We start from the raw sequence: 20,561 nt of genomic DNA, 5'->3' as shown, positions 1-20,561 counted from the left end.
GACTTGACCCTAGCTTGCCTAGCGCATCTCTGGTGCCAAAAGGAGTTATCATATGTTGACTGCTCAGTAGCTTAAATTAAGGCTTGTCTACATGGAAAGTTACTGCCCAGCATGCAAGAGTGAACGCCTACAGTATATCAAACTTGCCTTGCAGTAACGTCTCATGTGGACGCTGCTACAGTGCAGTTGAAGTCCTGGACTGTGGCTTAGAACAGCATTTCTCAAACTGGGGGCCGTGGACCCTGGGGGACCCTGAGGCTCCACGGGCCCCCGCTGATCAACTTAACTTCTCCCCATCCCTCCCAGCACCTGCACACTGGGGAACAGCGCTATCTCCTGGAGGCTACTGAAGCCAAATTGGGAAGATTTTAGGCACTAAAAGTCCGGCAGCACAGCGGGGCTAAGGCAGACTCCCTGACTCTCCTGGTTCCACTCTGCTCCCTGTGGCTCTGGGGGGAGTAGAAGAGGAGCAAGGAGTCTCCACGTGTTGCCCCGGCCCTGAGCGCTGAGTCTGCAGCTCCCATTGACTGGGAACTCCAGCCAATAGGAGCTACGGGCAGGGGCAGTGCAGAGAGACCTCCTGGCCCTTCCACTTAGGAACCACTGTCAGAGAGATATACTGGTAGTTTTTGGGAGCTACCTGAGGTACGCACCACCCAGCCAGAACCCACATCCCAACCTCCTGCCCCAGCTACAGAACCTGCACTCCCTCCCAGAGCCCGCATCCCGTACCCCCTCCTGCACCCAAACTCCCTCCCAGAGCCCGCACCCCTTCCTGCACCCCAACCCTCTGCCCCAGCCTGGTGAAAGTGAGTGAGGGTGGGGGAGAGTGAGTGACAGAGGGTGGGGGAATGGAGGGGGCAGGGGTGGAGTGGGGGCAGGGCCTGGGGCTGAGCGGTGGGGTCCCTGAATTCCTCCCCCCCCCATCAAAATGGGGGTCCTTGCATCGCTGAAGTTTGAGAACCGCTGACTTTGAAGCTACTTGTCACGTAGATAAGCCCTTAGTCTCATCTCTAGTTAGTTTAATGGCCAGATTTCTACATCTTATAAAGCTGCCCTCAAGTGTCTGTGGTTGCTGTCTCAGTGGAAAACCCAAGGGCTGAATGGGTATTGAGACTGAGTTACTCACCCCTAAGGCTGGACCATCCCAGTTAAGGATAGGGCACAGTGATAGGGCAGCATGAAGGGAGAACCATTGACTGCTATCCCTCCTCTATGAATGAATTGAAGGACTTCTGCCTACAAGAAGTCATCTGTCCAGAACCATTTGCAAACACCAAATTCATGGATTTTTAAAAAACAGTTTGTACCTGCACACGTTCTTCACTGCCACTGAGTAGTCCTGTATCTGTTAGCTCAAGAGCTTCTTTGGCCTTTGCACATTTCTCACGATCATCTTTCAACCTACCAAATTTCCCTTCGAAAGCGGTAAGTGCTTGAAGAGCCTCCTCTGGACGCAAGTTTCCCTAGAAAGAACCATATGAAGGACAACATGGCACAGATGTTAAGAGTAAGGGTTTACATAGGGGTCTCAAACTCACTTTACCTTAGGGCCAGGGCCAGTCCTTAAATCCTCCCAGCGGGTCAATAATGTCACTCATGCTGCCCAGAACCCAACCCCCCTCCCCAAAAAAACTCTACCCCCAACTGCCTAAGGATCTGGGAGGGAGTTTGGGTGGGGGAGGGGGTGGAGAAAGAGGGGATGGGGGTGCAGGCTCTGGGAGGGAGGAGGGGTGCAGGTTCTGGGAGGGAATTGGAGGTGGGAAGGGGGTGGGGGTGCAGGTTCTGGGAGGGAGTTTGGGGGCAGGAGGGGGTATATGGGAAGGGGGCCAAGGGGTATGGCGCTTACCTGGGGGTCTCCGCGCGCTGCTTCCCCCAGGCACCACCCCCGTAGCTCCCCATTGGCCACAGGGGCGCTCAGGGTGGGGGCAGCGTGCAGAGGCAAAGCCCCACCCCGCCCTGGGGTCGCAAAGGGGGCCTGGCAGACACGTGGAGCAAGCAGGCAGATGCCGCTCAACTCTGCTGCACTGCCGGGGCCCCGGGCCATTGTAAATCGCCTATGGGCGGCAGGTGGGGCCAAGGGAGAGACCAGCCCCAAAACTGCTGGAGTCCTGCGGGCCACATTGGGGAGGATCGCGGGCCGCAGATGGCCCGTGAGTTTGAGACCCCTGGTTTAGCACTTAAAATCTGTACAGAAACTACTTCTGATTAGCATCAGACACCATGCCATCTCTTCTGCTTTAAGGAATTTTCAGTTTCCCCGGCAGACCTTTAACTCTGGGTATATGAGTTACTGATCCCTTGCCTGGGTACATGTCTAAAGAATCATCTTGACAGAAAAGATTTTTTAGCAGACGCTAGCTAGTAACATTTATTTTAAGACACAGGCTCAGCAAGATTCTTCCTCTCACCAACTGCTCTATAGAGTGCACACTCCTTATTGCTAGTTAAATTTGTAAAAATCAAGTTACAATAGAGGTGTTTCTGTTTTAAAATGCAAGTTACGTCAGGGAAAGTGTTGGAGTTTTAAACCAAGAGCAAAAGACAAGGTACACTTTCTGCCAAGTCACTAGGAAACCCCCTAGAGAGGATTCACATTTCTGCATAAAAATCTGTAAAGGTAACAACTATGCCCCCCCACCCCAGTCTATTTCAGGATTTACTGAACAACCTCTTTGTTACAGAATGCTAACTTTCTATAGTAGTTCAGCAAAGAGACACGAAAAAACTCACTGTCACAGGCTTAGTTTTCTCCCAGTCAATCAGCAGGTCAGTTGTACGGCTCTCCACTGCTCGATCCTCTTGAACGATCTTCATTTGCAAATTTTCTACTTGTTGTTGAATGGCAGAATCCTTGCGACGCATTATGTCATTGAAAGCACCCCACTCTCCTTCAATGTTGTCAACGTATAACCAGGAGGAAGGGAACTGGAACCTCTGTTTCTCTAGCAAGCGCTGACCATTGCGGTAAAGCTACAGTCCACACAAACATTGTTAGAGGTAAACTACTTTAATTTCTCTGTTAGCTAGAAGTTCAATTAGAAATTCAGATAGCCAGAAGTTTAAAAGAGAAATCAGCAATAGATCAGCCTAAAGAACCCTCAGAAGTATGAAGTAATTCAATAAGGCTCACTATAGAATCTTGCTTTGAAAGTGTTTATCTAGAAGAGTTACTAGGACAGGAAATTAGAGGCAGGGTTTCTCTTAGGCGGCTTAGACTGGTCATGATCAATTGTCCCCTTGCTGTAAAAAAGCTTTTAAGGATTTCCAGAAACAAGAGGTTAGTAAGAAAAAGTGACAACTTACCTCAACTTGTTTCTCAAACTGCTTGATTTTACGTTTCAGGGATTGTACATATGTGCTGAATGTCACTGCATCTGATGTGCTAGCAGTGTCCACTAAATGCTGCTCCAACTCTTGACGGGACTGTTAGGGGGAGGAGAGGAAACAAAAAAACCAACAGTATTTTAAAGGTGGATGTGGTAAGTTGATTTTGTAATAAGGAATCATTGTTTGGACTATTCTTACCTTAGAAATTTGAGAGTGGAACTCGGTCATGTTCTGACCTAGCATTTGGCCAAATTTACTGAGTACTTCCTTATGGCAAGAGTCATATTTCAGGTTCACCTTAAATTGTACCTACAATCAAGAAAGTTTACTGAGTATTACTATTAGTTATGAAGTCTCATTTTAACCTCTATAAGCCCATTCTGAAGTTTATTTCCACAAAAAGAACAGGAGTACTTGTGGCACTTTAGAGATTAACGTGCCACAAGTACTCCTGTTCTTTTTGCGGATACAGACTAACACGGCTGCTACTCTGAAACCTTTATTTCCACAGGTTACTTTTACAAGATGCATGAAAGTTTCAGGTTCTTACCTTCCCATAGTCTATGATAACAGGTCCAAATTCCTTCCTGGTTTCTGCATTGTCAAAGGTTCCTCTAGCCTTCCTTATCTGAACTAAAAGGGCTTGCCACTTATTTAAATCTTCTCCAAGACGGTTATATACGTTTTCAGCTTGCATATCCCATAAGCACTGGTACTGCAGCCATACCTATTAATAAATACATTTAAAAAACCTCCATGTGACAGTGAATTTTCAGAATGTAGATACTTTCCTTATTTATGTAACTGAATTAATGGGGATTACAGTAAACAGGTAACATTGTTGGATTTAGAAGAGCTCTTCTATATCTTTAATCAAAGGTAACGCCCACCAAATGCGTTATTCTACAATTTCAAACTGAAAATCAGAACTCATATCCTACCTTAACATACTGTTCAACCTCTGTCACAATGCCCATAACAGCCGAATAAGACTCCTCCAGTGCTACAGGACCATCAGGCATCCGTGTTAAGGCATTCCGATAGAACTTCTCTTCCTCAGACAACTCATAGTGTACTCCCACCTGACAAGACCCACAATTAAATACAAGTTGCATATACCAAGTTCAGAATACATGGAGCAATTTTTGAAAATGAAAACTGGCCTTCATAACCATTAAAGATTACATTATCTGTATACTGTACATCTGCAATGCAACAGTTCTAGTTACAGCCATTTTATTAGATTTATAAATAAATTTCTCATGTTTACCTGGTATCTTTGACTTTGAATTCTGGGTAGTGATAGTATTACCATTTTCCAGGAAAACATTTCTTGATAGAGCTTATATCTGCATTCTTCAATTGGTGGATTCAAATAGATCACCTGGTTGGTTATCCTCAGTTCATGTACAACATTCTACAGGCATAGAAAGACACCACATTCAGTTTCAATTTTGCTAAATAAGAGCTTGCTGCGCCAGCTAAAGATACACAACTCAAAATACATTTTAGACAAAGCCTGCCACCTCTTCTTCTTTGAGTGATGGTCCCTATTGTATACCACTGAGGGTTAACAACAAGCAGGGTGCGAGGAAGATGATGAAACCGTGGAATGGAGCACAGCCGCACCAAGCGAGGTATCCATCGCAGAGTCTTGCACCAAGGCATAATGGGAAGAGAGTACGTACCGAACTCCACGTGACCGCCCTACATATGTCTGTAACTGGTACATTGTGAAGCACAGTTGTAGTCTATGCTTGCACTCTTGGGAGTGGGCTTGTACCCCAAGGCATGGGGACAGTCCCGATAACTGATAGTGTAATGCACCCCAAAACCCACTTAGAAATCCGCTGAATGGAAATCACTTGCCCTTTAATCCTTCCTGCTATAGCGATAAAATGTCTAGGGGACTTCATGAATCATCTCATCCTCTGAAGGTAGAAAGCCAGGGCCCAGCAGACATCGAGGGAGTGACGGCGCCGTTCCTCCACTGAGGCGTGAGGTTTCAGAAAGAAAGCAGGTAAGTGTATGGATTGCTTGAGATGAAAATGGGATACAACCTTTGGCAGAAACTTGGGGTGCAAGCACAGGGAAACACTGTCCTTACAGAACATGGTAAAGGGGAGGGGTCCATCACCATGACGCCCAGTTCTCCAACCCAGAAGTAATAGCTACCAGGAAAGTGACCTTCATGGAGAGGAGAGACAGGGAGGAGGTGGCCAGAGGTTCAAAGGGAAATTTTGTCAACACCGTGAGGAGAAGGTTGAGGTCCCATTGGGGGAGCAATGGATTGAAGGGGAAGATAAGTCCATCGGAGGTCCTTCCAAAACCTGGTAGTCAAGGGTGAGTAAAGAGAGTGCCCCTCCACAGGAGGGTGAAAGGCACTGATAATGGTTATATGCACCTTGATGGAGTTGAGAATGAGGCCGGATGTCTTCAGGGAGAGAAGATAGTCCAAAAGAACAGGGACGTCCACATCTTCAGGAGCAAGATCCCTCTGTTGGGTCCATGAGGTGAAACACTTCCACTTGGCCCTATAGGACTGCCTTGTGGACTCTTCTCTGCTCTTCAAGAAGTTGTCTTGTACTGCTGACGAACGTTCCTGCTCTAGTGAAGATGCCCATCCAAAAAACAAACTCGGATGTGAAGAGTCTCTGGATTGGGATGCTGGGTCCTGCAGCCATGTCGTTTGAGGAGTTCCAGAAAAGCTGGCCGTGGAAGCAGGGGGAATACATTGACATATGGGGACGAAGGGAACCCAGAACTGCAAGGCCAGAGGGGCAATCAGAGTGAACTTCATTCTCTCGCATCTGATCTTGTGTACGACACATGGCAGAAGCTCTAGGGGGGGAAATGCATTATTGATCTGGTCTGACTTGCAGAGGACTAGGGCATTACCTTGGGAAAGGTCACTGAGCCCCTCTCTCCCTCAGAGGAATATTGGGTGCATTTGCTGTTGGTGTGGGAGGCGAAGATGTCCCCGGACAGAATCCCACAGTGGTTAAAAATGTTGGTGACCACGGTGTCGTGGAGCTCCCATTTGTGATCAGTCATGAATTTCCTGCTGAGAGAGTTCGCAATTATGTTCTGAGTTCCGAAAAGGTATGCTGCTGACAACAGGATCTTTGAGCAATGCACCAATCCCAAAGATTAACTGCCTCCGTACTAAGTGTCTGTGACGTCATGGCCCCTTGTTTGTTGATTTAGTAAACAGTGATAGTGTTGTTTGACATGATGAGAACATGACAGGAATGAACGAATCTGAGAAATGCACAACATGCTCTACGCACCGCTCAAAGTTCTTGGATGTTGATAGGCATCCAGGATTCCCGAGCAGTCCAAGACTCCTGAGTCATGTGCTCGCCCATGTGGGACCCCATCCGACAAGTAACACATCTGTGGTGATAGTCATGCTTGGAGGATGGAAGGAATGGCATTCCGGTTCAGACCTGACCTGGATCTGTCCACCACTAGAGGGAGGAGAGAAGCTCTTGGGGAACTGTCAGTAGAAAGTCCATGATGTAGTTCATGGGAGAATAGGTCCTCTGGAGCCACAGCTGCAGGCAACAAAAGTGGAGACAAGCTCAGGCAGTAATGTATGTACAAGTCACCATGTAGCCAAGAAGAGAAAGGCAAGTCCTGGCCAGAAGAGAAGGACTGGAAATTGCAGTGGAAATCAGCTCTTGTAGGGCTTGGAACCTGTCCTCTGGGATGTGGGGACATGCTGATATTGCATTGATACAGACCCCAATGAATTCTAGGGACTGTGTGGGATCCAATTGATTTTCTGATGTTTACACTCACTGCCAGGGAGGAGCGGAGTGTAAGCAGCACGGAGGTCAAGGAACGACCCTCCTCTTTGGCTCCTAGCAGCACGATCAAATCGTCAAGGGAATATAGAGACCCCTCGGCGGTGGAGGTGGTCCACTGCTCCTGAGAAAACTTTGGTGAAGACTTGTGAAGCAGTGATGAGTCTAAAAGGTAGAACCTTGAATCTCAGGAAATGTCTGTGGGTAGGATGGATATCCATGTGGAAGTAAGCATCCTGCATATTGAGAGCTGTAAAATACATGCCTCTTTCTAACACAGGAACGATGGCTGCTAGGGTGACCATATGAAACTTTGGCTTGCGTATGAAGCAGTTGAGATGATGGAGCTCTAAGATCAGTCTCCACATGCCCCTCTTGGGGGCTAGAAAATAGGTGGAATAGAACACTGCAACCTGATAGGTCATAGGAACAGGTTCCATCACTCTTCTTTGCAGGAGAGAGTCCACTTCTAGGTCGAGTAAGACTTGCACTTGGTTGCTGGTGTGTAGATACCCAGTGATTGCAGAGCGGCTCTGGAGCCTTGGATGGAATGGAGGGAATCATCTGTCTTCTGACTGAAGAGATGAGACCCATCGAAAGGGAGGTCTTCTAGTGGTGTTCTGGACTTCCCTTGGGAAACCTGACGAATGCAGCCACGACTCCCTCCACACAACGATCCCCAAAGCCATAGTGCGCGAAGTAGCGTCTGCCACGTCCACCGTGGCCCGGAGCGTCGTCCTTCAACTAGTTTCCCCTCCTGTAGGATAGCCTGGAAGCAGGTTTGATCCTGCTGGGGAAGTTTGTCTGCGAAGTCCCACCAACTTGCCGTAGGTAAGGAAGTTGTATTTAGCGAACAGAGCCAAGTACTTGGAAATGCGAAATTGGAGGCTGGCAGAAAAGAATACCTTCTGACACAAGATGTCCAGTCGCTTGCCCTCATTATCTGCTGGGGTGGAGCTGAGTAGGGGACCCATAAAAGCGGCCGCCCAGCCAGGCAGCGGCACAGCTGCGAGCAGCGGCACCGGAGGCAGCAAACAGGGCGGCTAACAGGGGAGTTTGAGAGGGAGTTTGCAGGGGGAGGTAAAGGGGGAGGCAGGAGGGCGCGGTGTGGTGTGTGCTCTGTTTCCCCAGGTGCTGTGGGCAGAGACTGCAGCAGCCATGAGCCAAGCAGCAGCAGCAGATAGAATGCAGATGGCGGCATGTGGGAGCTGTGGTATGTATATAGTCCTAGCAGGCGACCTGGAACAAAGGTATGTGTGTATGAAGTGTCGCCTTATAGCGTTACTGGAGGAAAAGATTAAGGGGCTGGAGATGCAGGTAGAGACCCTGGTGGAGTTTAGACGGGGGTTTGAGCAGCTGATGGAGGATAGGCAAGGCGGAGCTGAAGGGGAATGCTCTAGGGTGCAGGAGGAGGCAATAGTAGACGACAGCGAGAGGGGAATGGAAGGGGGAGAACAAGGGAAGTGGAAGCATGTGACTGTGAGAAGCAGGCCAAGGAAAAGAAGGGCCAGTGAGGGGGGAATAGAACTCAGGAATAGGTTTGGGTGTTTGGATAACGAGGTGGAGGGGCAGCAGGTGGTGACTGAAGGTGGGAGGGTGAGGAAGAAGAGAAGAGCAGCTAGTCCGAGAGAGAGAGGGGAGGAGTTGATGGAGACAGCACCAATTCTGGGCCCCCGGAGGATTCAGGAAGGCATAAGGGGGAGCATAAGGGAAGATAGGAACAGACACAGGTCAGGACTAGAGGGATCAGAGACTAGATTACTAGATCGCACTGTTGCCAGGCGACGGCAGGTGTATGTAATTGGAGACTCTTTACTGAGGAGATTGGACAGGCCTGTGACCAGGGCAGACCCGGAGAACAGAAGGGTGTGCTGTCTACCGGGCGCAAAGATATGCGATGTGGACCTGCGGTTGAAAAGGATCCTAAAAGGAGCAGGTAAGAACCCCTTGATAATCCTTCATGTAGGAACGAATGACACGGCTAGGTTCTCGTTAGAGAGAATCAAGGGAGATTATGCCAGGCTGGGGAAGACGCTCAAGGAGATAGAAGCTCAGATTATCTTTAGTGGGATTCTGCCTGTTCCGAGGGAAGGGCAGCAAAGGGCTGATAGGATTGTAAGAATAAATAGTTGGCTAAGGGAGTGGTGCTATAAGGAGGGCTTTGGGATGTGTGGCCACTGGGAGGCTTTCGGGGACAGACACCTGTTCTCGCGGGATGGGCTTCACCTGAGTAGGGAAGGAAATAGACTTCTGGGAGGGAGACTGGCTCATCTTATCAAAAGAGCTTTAAACTAGGAAGTTTGGGGAGACGGTTGGGAGATGCACAGTTAATCTCCACGCCAGATTCCAGTATTGAAAAGCTGAGTGAAATAAGAGGAGACATAGCCGGGGAGATGAGATTGGACATAGGAAGGACAGGGGGGACGGACACAAAGAGGCCCGCAACATATAGTGCTACTAATGGGAGACAGGCTAAACAACATACATTAGGGTGTTTATACACCAATGCGAGAAGCCTAGGTAATAAAATGGAGGAATTGGAGCTCTTGGTCCGAGAATTGAAACCAGATATCGTAGGAATAACTGAAACGTGGTGGAATGGCAGTCACGACTGGAACACAGGTATGGAGGGGTATGCACTGTTTAGGAAAGACCGGGACAAAGGTAAAGGTGGGGGGGTGGCATTGTATGTCAATAGTGAAATAAGCTGTAAAGAAATAATAGTGGATGGAATAGATAACACGGAGTCCGTCTGGGCGATACTCACACTGGGTAAAAGGACTACTAGAGCCTCTCCGGGGATAGTGCTTGGGGTGTGCTATAGACCGCCGGGATCGACCCAGGATATGGATAAGGAACTATTTAATGTATTTAGGGAAGTAAATACTATTAGAAACTGTGTAATTATGGGGGACTTTAACTTCCCGGATATAGATTGGGGAACAAACGCTAGTAGCAATAATAGGGCTCAGATGTTCCTAGATGTGCTTGCTGATCAATTCCTTCACCAGGTGGTATCTGAACCAACGAGGGGGGAGGCCATTTTAGATTTGATTCTGGTAAGTAGTGAGGACCTCGTTGAGGAAGTGGTAGTAGGGGACAACTTGGGCTCCAGTGATCATGAGCTAATTCGGTTTAAACTAAATGGAAGGAGTAACAGAATTAAGTCAAAGACTAGGGTTTATAATTTTAAAAAGGCCAATTTTAACAAATTAAAGGGACTGGTAAGAGAAGTGGATTGGGCAAACGTATTAATGGATCTAAAGGCAGAAGAAGCCTGGGATTACTTTAAGTTAAAGATGCATGAGCTGTCAGAGGCCTGTATCCCCAAAAAGGGAAAAAGATTACTAAGCAAGAGATTTAGACCGAGCTGGATGAGCGACCGACTCAAAGGGGCGATTAGGAAAAAACAAAAAGCGTACAAAGAGTGGAAGAGGGGAGGGATCAGTAAGGAAACTTACCTTAGTGAAGTCAGAGAATGTAGAGATAGAGTGAGAAAGGCCAAAGGCCGTGTAGAGTTGGACCTAGCGAGGGGAATTAAAAGCAATAGTAAAACGTTTTACAGCCATATAAATAGGAAGAAAGCAAAGAAAGAAGAAGTGGGACCGCTGAAGACTATAGCCGGAGAGGAGATTAAAGATAATCTAGGCATGGCGCAATATCTCAATGAATATTTTGCATCAGTGTTTAATGAGGCCAATGAAGGTATTAGGGATACTAGCACCATTACAGAGGGGCATACATGATGGGGGATTACCGTATCCGAGGTAGAAACAAAACTTGAACGCCTTAATGGGACTAAGTCGGGAGGACCGGACGATCTTCATCCGAGAATATTGAAGGAATTGGCCTGGGAAATAGCAGGCCCATTAGCGATAATATTTAATGAATCTGTAAACTCGGGGGTGGTCCCGTTAGACTGGAGAATAGCTAACGTGGTTCCTATTTTCAAGAAAGGGAAAAAAAGTGATCCGGGTAACTACAGGCCTGTTAGTTTAACATCTGTCTTGTGCAAGGTGCTGGAGAAAATCCTGAAAGAGAAACTAGTTGAGGACCTTGAGGTTAATGGCAATTGCGATAAATTACAACATGGATTTACGAAGGGCAGATCGTGCCAAACGAATCTGATCTCCTTCTTCGAGAAAGTAACGGACTTATTAGATAAGGGAAATGCGGTGGACCTAATATACCTGGATTTCAGTAAAGCGTTTGATACTGTACCCCATGAGGAATTATTGGTTAAACTGGAAAACATGGGGATCGATATGAAAATCCAGAGGTGGATAAGGAATTGGTTAATGGGGAGAATGCAGTGGGTCGTATTGAAGGGTGAACTGTCAGGTTGAAGGGAGGTTACTAGTGGAGTGCCTCAAGGTTCGGTTTTGGGACCCATTTTATTTAATCTATTTATAACTGACCTCGGAACCGATTGCAGGAGTGGGCTGATAAAGTTTGCAGATGATACGAAGGTGGGAGGCGTTGCAAATTCGGAGGAGGATAGGGATATTCTGCAGGGAGACTTGAATGAGCTTATGAATTGGAGTATCAGAAATAGGATGAAATTTAATAGTGAAAAGTGTAAGGTGATGCACTTGGGGATGACTAATAACAATTTTAGTTACAAGATGGGGACGCATTGGTTAGAAGTAACGGAAGAGGAGAAGGACCTAGGGGTCCTTGTAGACCGCAGGATGACTATGAGTCGACAATGTGACGTGGCGGTGAAAAAAGCCAATGCGGTCTTGGGATGCATTAGGCGAGGTATATCTAGTAGGGATAAAGAGGTCCTGCTTCCGTTGTATAAGGCGCTGGTGAGACCTCATTTGGAGTACTGTGTGCAGTTCTGGTCTCCCATGTTTAAAAAAGATGAACTCAAACTGGAACGGGTGCAGAGAAGGGCGACTAGGATGATCAGAGGAATGGAAAACCTGTCGTATGAAAAGAGACTAGAGGAGCTTGGGTTGTTTAGTCTGACAAAGCGAAGGCTGAGGGGGGATACGATTGCTATCTTTAAATATATCAGAGGGATAAATACAAGGGAGGGAGAGGAATTATTCCAGTTTAGTACTAATGTGGACACGAGAACGAATGGATATAAACTGGCCGTGGGGAAGTTCAGGCCTGAAATTAGACGAAGGTTTCTGACTGTCAGAGGGGTGAAATATTGGAACGGCCTTCCGAGGGAAACGGTGGGGGCGACGGACCTGTCTGGTTTTAAGATTAAGTTAGATAAGTTTATGGAGGGAATGGTTTAATGGTAAAACATAGTAGCCAAGGAAAACCAAGCAATGGTACGTAAATAGTATAATGGCCAACAGGGGTCAGGCTAGAGACTCTTGCCTACATGCTTGGGGTCTTACTGATTGCCATATTTGGGGTTGGGAAGGAATTTTCCTCCAGGGTAGATTGGCTGAGCCTCTGGAGGTTTTTCGCCTTCCTCCGCAGCATGGGGCAGGGATCACTAGCAGGAGGGTCTCTGCCGATTGAAGTCACTAAAACACAGGATTGGGGACTTCAACAGCAGAGTCCAGAGAAGGGTTTTGTGGCCTGCAGCATGCAGGGGGTCAGACCAGATGATCATAATGGTCCCTTCTGACCTTAAAGTCTATGAGTCTATGAGTCAGCATTGCTGCCGGGCCCGCTCTGTCACTGCCTGTATGATGAGGAAATTGGATGGGCGGGATGAGAAAAATCAGACCCCTTTGCAGGTACACAATACCTCTTCTCCGCCCCTTGGGGGGTAGGTGTGTAAGTGGCTGGAGTGTGCCAGACAGTCCAGGCCAATTGAAAAACAGTATCACTGATTGGTAGAGCCATTCTGGCAAGTATCAAGGTGTGTAAGATATCAGACAGCTGGTGCTGTTTGTTCTGTACAGTGGAATGTGGAGGGTATTAGCCACCCTATGTAACAGTTCTTGGAACTGACAGTAATCATCCAGGGGCGAGGAGGGAGACAAAGACACTATAGCATGTGGAGATGAAGGGAACTGCTCTGGTTCCAGCGGTACTATCAGAGTTGGACTAAGAGGAGCACCTGCCAATATTGGTTCAGAATGCCTACTCGATGACGGTCAAAGAGGTGAGGTAGGGAACGCCTCTCGAGTGGAGTGGGAAGGTTCCAAAGGCAGATACCGAGGCCACAATACCCAGTACGGCCAACCAGGTAGATCCGTTACTGTGGAGGGCCCCAAAGAGCAGGGTACCAATGGTTCCGTTGCTGGGGAAAGGGAGGGTACTGCCAATGAGTCTGCGGAACCTTAGGGTAGTCATACTGGTTATGGAAGGGGCAGATCCTACACTCCATCCAAGTCCTCCAATAACAAAAAATCAAAGTCCAGTTCGAATGGCGGTGCCCTCAGAACTGGTGGATCCACAGGAGCCATAGGGGAATGGGCGGGAACATGTCCTGAAGGAGGAAAGTCTAATGTAGGAGAGCGTACCCCCCAGAGGAAGACAGCACTTGAAGACATGGAGACCTCACCTCCCCCAAGGAAAAGAGTTCAAGAGGCTCAGGGGAGGACTCAAGTCTCCATGGTGCCCGTGGTACATGATCTGCAGTTGGAACTGGAGCCAGAAAGGGGGACTGCCTCAGTACCAAAGGTTCCCTTGACTTCAGCGAAGCAAGGGCGTATGTGTGGACCAAGAGATGCTACTACTTTCAAAAGCTCCAGCTTCTCACGCATGGCGTGTGCATATAACCCCCAGTGGAATACAAATCAGGACCATAACTTGAAGAACTTACATTATATAGCAATATGTACCACAAGAGTATTTTATTTCTACTCAAGATTCTGTATTGTCTTATTTTAACAAAAAGCATAATGAGTAACAGTCAAATGTAACTTACTTTGATCTTTGGCTCCCCACCAGGCTTGTGACTGACTTGAGGCACATCTGTATCCATGTCAACTTCTGCTTTATCATCAGCTTGTCCAAGAAGAACTTGGGTCCAAGCTCTCAGCCCAGCCTGTAGACGAACTCCTAGTATTCGTTCAATCTAAGGGAGGAAGAAGCCATATTGAAAACAAATACAAAGAAATCTGGCAGAAAGACACTTATATCGTGTGTTCTCTCCATATGAGTCCCCCATTGTCAAGAAATCCCTGAAACTTTCAGATACAGCAGGACTCTTAAAAGGATGGAAATTCAGCCTTACACCTTAGAACAGGAGTGGGGTTTTTTCTTTAAATAAACAAACACCTTTAAAGCAAAGGAAGTTTATGTCAACATGTTAGACTACTGTTTAGAGTATTTAAAATCTATGTTTTAGGAGGGGACCTAAATGTCAGATTTACTGCCATGTTGTCCTAAGTAAGGGACTGCACCTTAGCATTATGATTAGTATTGTCTGTATTAAGGTGCTGATGTTCACCCACACTGGGCAACCTGTTCCCTACCCTGCCATATTCAACCATCCATTAAGCCTTTAGCTATTATCCTGTCAGCTGAAGAGCTAGCAAGTCTTCCCTGGAATCCATTAATTCCAGTCATCGGTAGCTAAGCACTCTTATCTGTCTGCCTAAGAGCCTGCCAAATGTCCTAAATGGCATTTGGTAGAGATATTCAGGAAGTGGCAAATAGATTGGAAATTCTTACTCTATGTCACTTGCGAGTGGTAGACCACGCTGTTAGTGACAAATTACTTTGCCACTTAACACCTTTGAAGGCTGTTCACTTTGAGTGAAAGACCTACCTCCATATCCAACTTATTGACCCAGATCGGCAAATTGGAATATGAATGAAGATTCAAGTCATCCACAGCTTTTTGAACTCTGTTCAAGATTTCTGAAAAAGTCTTATGATCATACATGCAGGTTTCCAAGGATCGAACTTCCAGGTCTATTTTTTCTTCAATAATGAGCAGATCATCCACCTAAGGGAAAATTTAATGTTAGTACTTGGCTGATATCAATCTGCCATGTTGGTGAAAGTGATAAAACATCCCTCTCTCACAAACAGAGCTACCTCCATTCTTGTGAGGGGGCAAGTCATTACTCTATTTTCATTCACTGAAGTCTCTGGGAACTTGCCTGATAATGGAGATGTCAGAATTAGACTAAGTTAGCACAAAAATTTGGCTAATTCCCTTAATCTAAAAGGGAGATACTTTTTAAAAACCTGCATGCATGTTTCTCAGTAATTGATGCTATACTAGAATATAAAGCATTAATACAAAGTGTGTTCATGTTATAATCACTAACTAAAAGGTTTCAGTAGCTACTTTACTAAATTAGCATTTTTTTTAATAAGATATGGTTTCTCTACCATCCCTGAAAAAGAACATTTGCCACATTACCAGGTAATAATCTGAGAGCATACATCTTGTCAATGGTTTCTCTGTTCAGTGACTTCTTCAATACTATAAGACATTATGCAACTATTGCTTAGATCTCACACAGATTATTTTCCAAGAGAAAGACAGCTGTGTCCTGAATAGCATCCAATCCAAAACTAAATGATTTTGTTGCTAATAAACTCAACTGCCACTGATATGTGCAGAGTCTCACTTAGAAAAAAGAACATAATCAGTAGAACAAACCTTTTCTTGGAAGCTGAAGACAGTCTCTGCTAGGCGTTGTACATAGGGGTCAAGTTTGTATGACTCCCACACCAGGGCAATACCTTCTCCAATCAAAGCCTGCACTTCCTTCTTTAGACCGGCTATCAGCAGAGAAATAGTGTTACGCTCTTCCACCTTCTCACAAGTACGTTCATACGTACGGACACTTTCAATCAGAGAAATAGCAAAAGGATAGAGCTGGTTTGCTTGGTGAGCTTTGTTGACAATTGCAAGTGGAACACGAAATCCAAACCACTTAAGGTTGCGGACTTCTTTTGAGAGTGTAATTATTTCTGGGAGAAAGTTGACTTTTAGTTTGAGGACATTTCCAGTTCGGCCTCTAACACGAGTGTTTTCAATAGTGAAGATACGGCCACACACACCAAGGTTGCGCTGCTGAACCTTCTTTGCCCAGTCATCAAATATTTCTTGAGTGTTGAGCTTCATACGGAAGCTGTCCCCATCCTGCTTCAGCTTCTGACCTTCAACATGGTTCTCCCAACCTTTGCCAAGCACATCTTCAACACGCTTCATGTAGGCTGTGAGCTGTCGATCAATCTGTTTGGCCCAGATTATAGACCCAGACACGGGAGGCAAGTCACGAACATGACTCATTTTGCAAGCCTGACTTTGTGGGTATTGTACCTTGAATTTGTCATGAAGAGACTCGATATCATCTTTTACACGCTGGATCAATTGTGTTTGATATTCACGAATAGCACCCCGAATGTGAGGTCTGACAAACAAAGCATTGAATCTGGAGAAGATCCTGAACATTTCATTAGCATTCTTTGCTGTGCCAAGCTGGTCTCGTAGACTAGCAGTTATTCTTGTTTCAACCCTATCAATTCTTTCATCATACCGTTTCATTGCTGCCTCCCAGGCTTCTGTACCTTCTTTAGAAACATCTAAGCCATCTACTTCTTTAACATTCTCATAAGCAAGATTTACTTCTTTAATAGCATTAGCATCTGCAGAATCAAAAAGGACTTCTGCTGCCTTCATATCCTGGGGTTCAGGTACATCTCCTTGATTCTGCTGGGCAACAGCAGTGACCTGCATAAAGTCACATAGTTTAGTTAACTCTCCAAGACTTACTGATCTAAAGGTTTCTTCGTGTCACACACATTTTGAGAGTTATGCATTTTATGTACACACTAAAAAGACACATGCAATTAATTTTTTGCACTGTACTTACAGTTGACTAAATCTTTTGGAACCTAACAGTGCTAATTTGGTTTTGGTAGGGTATTAGTCTGCAAATGAGATGAGGAGAGTATACCTTATGCGGCACAATGTTTAGCAATAATGAGATTCTCCACTTTAAACTTGTGATGTCGTTATTTGCCATATTCAAAAATCAAGCGATCCAAACTTAAAGCAAGTTATTGTATGCAGTATCCATTTTTTCCATCACAAGGAAAAACAAGCCAGCATTAGTGTGCTTTTATTCATGGAGTTAAGTAGGACATATATTAGTGTATGTACACTTTAGCCTTATTACTAGCAAAACGTGGAAGAATGTAATACCATTCTTCTCATTAATGTCTGCAAGCAAAATGAAAATGATTAACTATCTTTCACTACTGTCAGGGTATAAACACTGAATAATTTAAGAGGACTGCTCCTTTTGGAAAACTAAAGATTATTTAAAAACATGCCTTCAAGGCCTGAAAATAAATCCCTAGATTCTTTTTCCATTTGAAGAGAGATTATACAGAAAAAAGCATTGCTGTTTGCATGAATACAAAAGTGACAAGTTACAGACTGAATTGGTATTGGTACATTTCTAATGTAGCTGAAAATGGGTCTTTACCACTATGTCACACATATCAAAACTTTGAAATAACTGTTTAACTTGCTACAGGTTCAGCAGAGGAGCTCGCAGCTATGCGAGTGATTGTATATTCCTTTCCATGGTGGATTTCGAATGCTTCGAAGAGTTCTACCCAAATCCTAATGGTTATGTTTTGCACCTGTGGTTCCTTTAGTCAGCTGTTTGCAGGGGAACACAAGTAATTTTGCTTTTGTGAGTGACTAATGTAACTGGCTTGTGTCTGCATGTAGACTTTCATAAAAAGAGATGGGAAACTGCTATATCTTTACCAGATGTATAGGCAGTTACCCTAATTAGGAAGGAGTGGAACTCTACCTGAGGTCTTAAGACTCTCACAATAACTGCTCTCAGCTGCTCATGCTGGCGCCTGAACTTCCTCATTTGATCAAGACGAGCCTGCAGTTTCCTGTGAGCAGGATTGATACGCCACACCATCTTCAGATTCTCTTCTCTCTTTCTCTTCACAATGTCTCTCAGCAACACTTGTAGTTTCTCATATTCATCATCCCAAGTATGGAAGACTTCAAAACATGCAACCATAACCTGAAAGTTTAAGAAACTTGTTTGACTCTCAAACGACATGCTCTCATATCTGCATTCAGTGTGTTACATTCGCTATTACCGCCTTTGACACCCTAGACGTACCTTTTCAAACTCTTCATAGGCAACATGCATCAGTTTTCTGGTTCCCAATACTTTAAGTAGCTGAGAACTCAGGTCTCTTGAAATGGCTTCCACTAGACGCAGTGCCCTTTGAATGGGGTACTTTGTATTTCTGATTTTTCTCAGATGGGTGAATATTGCCACAAGTGCCTGTCTTATTTTGTCCAGTTCAGTAGCAGACAACAAGTCATTCAAAGGAAAGTCTTTCATCAGTGGATTGTAGTCATTTACAGTTTCCAGTGCCTGTTTTAGACCTAAAGACAATACAAGAGAGTTAAATTTAATTGACTTCATTGTGTCAATTCCATCTGGCCAGTTGAAAGACAATAGTTTTCACTTCATACAAGGTGAAGCTTTTTGATTGCAATGTTGACATTTAACTAGTGTAACTATATCACAAGAGCTAAACTTCTACAGAAAGTGCTCATTAATCTACAGCACATTGCAGTTTCTTACCTGTGTTCGTGTCAAAGCTGACAGTAGCATGAAAACGTTTGCCATGTTTCAAGATATCTAGCGTCAGGAGGACTTCTGGGCTTTCACGCTTCTCCTGAATGCGGTACAGAGCACGTTCCAAGTTCAGCCAGAAACTAATTTCCTGTAAAGCCGTGCCTGACGCAGGATCTCGATCCAGTTTGGTCACCTTAAACGCAAGTGAAATGTTGAAGAAAGTGACATGCTTTTGTTGTGTAACTGTTAATTGTTTTGCACTTCTATTAAAAAAAACTGCCTCCACACAACTTCAATAGTTCAACATGCCAAAATGGAAAGATCTAGTCTACACTAGCCCACTGCAAGCCATTCACCAACAACTGTAATAGTGGACATTGCATGCAGCAGCTGTACACAAAAGGTATAAGTTACAAAATGTTCCTAGGATAAAAAGAGCCAAATTAAAGTGTTTTCACAGGTGAGCAAACGTATTTCTTTAGGCTTCTGGAGGTACACTGGAGAAGGTGCAAAGCTGTTGTTGCTGTTGCCAAGTGGAAGGGATCCCGTATCTACTTGGGGTAGACTGAACTCATTTAGACATAGGAGTTGTGGTTGCTTTAAAACAAAACAACACAAGTGTAGTTGGTACCTTATCTTCATTTGGTTTTAGTCACCATGAGTTATGCAGAAGGACACTGACCAAAGCCCCAACATAAGCCATGCTCTTTGGGGAACCTGCTGGGTGTACTATATCAGTCCCAGAATCCAATAACTGCAGGAGCTGGCAATAAAATGAAAGAAGGAAGCTGTGGCCTCATTCTTTGCCTCAGTATATCCATGCAGGAACAGTGACAATTTGGCCATGAGAAAGTAAATAGCCACTATTTCATCCTTATTTAGGTTATGCCTGTATGTGTTGCACCAAGTGGTGTGCATGCATCCTATGAAATCTTAATGTATTGCAAACTTATACCTTAAGGGTAGAGCAGCCAGCGTTGCTTATGTCTGTCTCAATTATAGCATCCAGCTACAAATTATTTCTAGCACTTAAAAAAAAAATCAAGACTTGACACATATATTTCAAGTTAACTAAGTGTCACTGTACAGTAGCCTCTTCAAAATTTATCTTCACCACAACTAGAAAAACTCCACTCCCTCTTGGCAGATAGGTATTATGCCCAGAGAAGTGAGCCAACTTGGGCAAGAGAGTCAGTGGCTCCTTCTTTTAACTCAGGTAGTCCCAGGCTACCTAGTTCCCTGCCTTCACTGTTTATTTCCCAGCACAGACAGGTTGCCAAGGACACCTGCTTGCTTTCTCTTCACAGACTGATAACACGGTGATTATCAATACATAGTACCACACAGGTCTAAGCAAGCTTACTTCACTCTTTAGGCAAAAATCCCTGGAGAGAAACCACTTAAAAATAAAGTACTAAAAAGCTTATGAGGAACCTAAACCCTAACACGGACTCTGTCAGAAGCAGTCCTCCAACCCCTGCACAACCTAGGGGAATCGATCTGGTTATCAGCTCATCACAGCTTCTCTCAGAACCAGCACACAGCCTCTTGGGGACTCGGTAAGCAAGTCCTTCCAAGCCTTCCTTAAGGACTGGGGCCCTCATGGACCGAGGGCCTGTCCGCTAGCTGGATCAGGAAGTCATCCTGGGTCAATGTGAACTCACACTATTCATCCAAATGTCTTCTCTTTGCTAGTCTCTCGAGAATCCGGTTTGAACTATATCTGGGGACAGGGATGTGGCTTCAAAGGGTTGATAACAAGAGGAATTACATTACATTACCCCTCCCCTCCTAGTGGAAACCCCCTTAATCTTAAAACTTCACAATCAGGTTCCCCATCAGGGGGTCGGACACAGATGGGACTAGAGCTGAGTCCGAAGGAGCAAGAGGACCATGAGAGACAGCAAGAGCC

The 20,561-nt window shown here is 45.4% G+C and overlaps 2 protein-coding genes across 3 annotated transcripts in view; one reads left to right on the top strand and one right to left on the bottom strand.

Annotated features, from left to right (window-relative positions):
- Positions 1-20,561, top strand: part of LOC135983199 (uncharacterized) — a 372,285-nt gene that overhangs the window by 72,998 nt on the left and 278,726 nt on the right. The gene's annotated exons all lie outside the window — the stretch shown is intronic.
- Positions 1-20,561, bottom strand: part of LOC135972201 (cytoplasmic dynein 1 heavy chain 1-like) — an 89,666-nt gene that overhangs the window by 55,345 nt on the left and 13,760 nt on the right. For both annotated transcript variants that reach the window (XM_065593599.1, XM_065593598.1), the window contains exons 5-17: positions 18,656-18,842; positions 18,182-18,453; positions 17,852-18,079; positions 15,679-16,755; positions 14,833-15,012; positions 13,987-14,136; positions 4,601-4,747; positions 4,272-4,412; positions 3,881-4,057; positions 3,529-3,639; positions 3,307-3,426; positions 2,734-2,973; positions 1,311-1,466 (exon numbers count right to left, since the gene is read on the bottom strand). In XM_065593599.1, the coding sequence (XP_065449671.1) occupies positions 1,311-1,466; positions 2,734-2,973; positions 3,307-3,426; positions 3,529-3,639; positions 3,881-4,057; positions 4,272-4,412; positions 4,601-4,747; positions 13,987-14,136; positions 14,833-15,012; positions 15,679-16,755; positions 17,852-18,079; positions 18,182-18,453; positions 18,656-18,842 (3,186 nt within the window). The remainder of the gene's footprint in view (positions 1-1,310; positions 1,467-2,733; positions 2,974-3,306; positions 3,427-3,528; positions 3,640-3,880; positions 4,058-4,271; positions 4,413-4,600; positions 4,748-13,986; positions 14,137-14,832; positions 15,013-15,678; positions 16,756-17,851; positions 18,080-18,181; positions 18,454-18,655; positions 18,843-20,561) is intronic.

This window comes from Chrysemys picta, chromosome 4 (genome assembly GCF_011386835.1).
Source record: "Chrysemys picta bellii isolate R12L10 chromosome 4, ASM1138683v2, whole genome shotgun sequence".
Taxonomy (NCBI): domain Eukaryota; kingdom Metazoa; phylum Chordata; order Testudines; family Emydidae; genus Chrysemys; species Chrysemys picta.
This window is presented reverse-complemented; position numbering and strand designations above follow the sequence as displayed.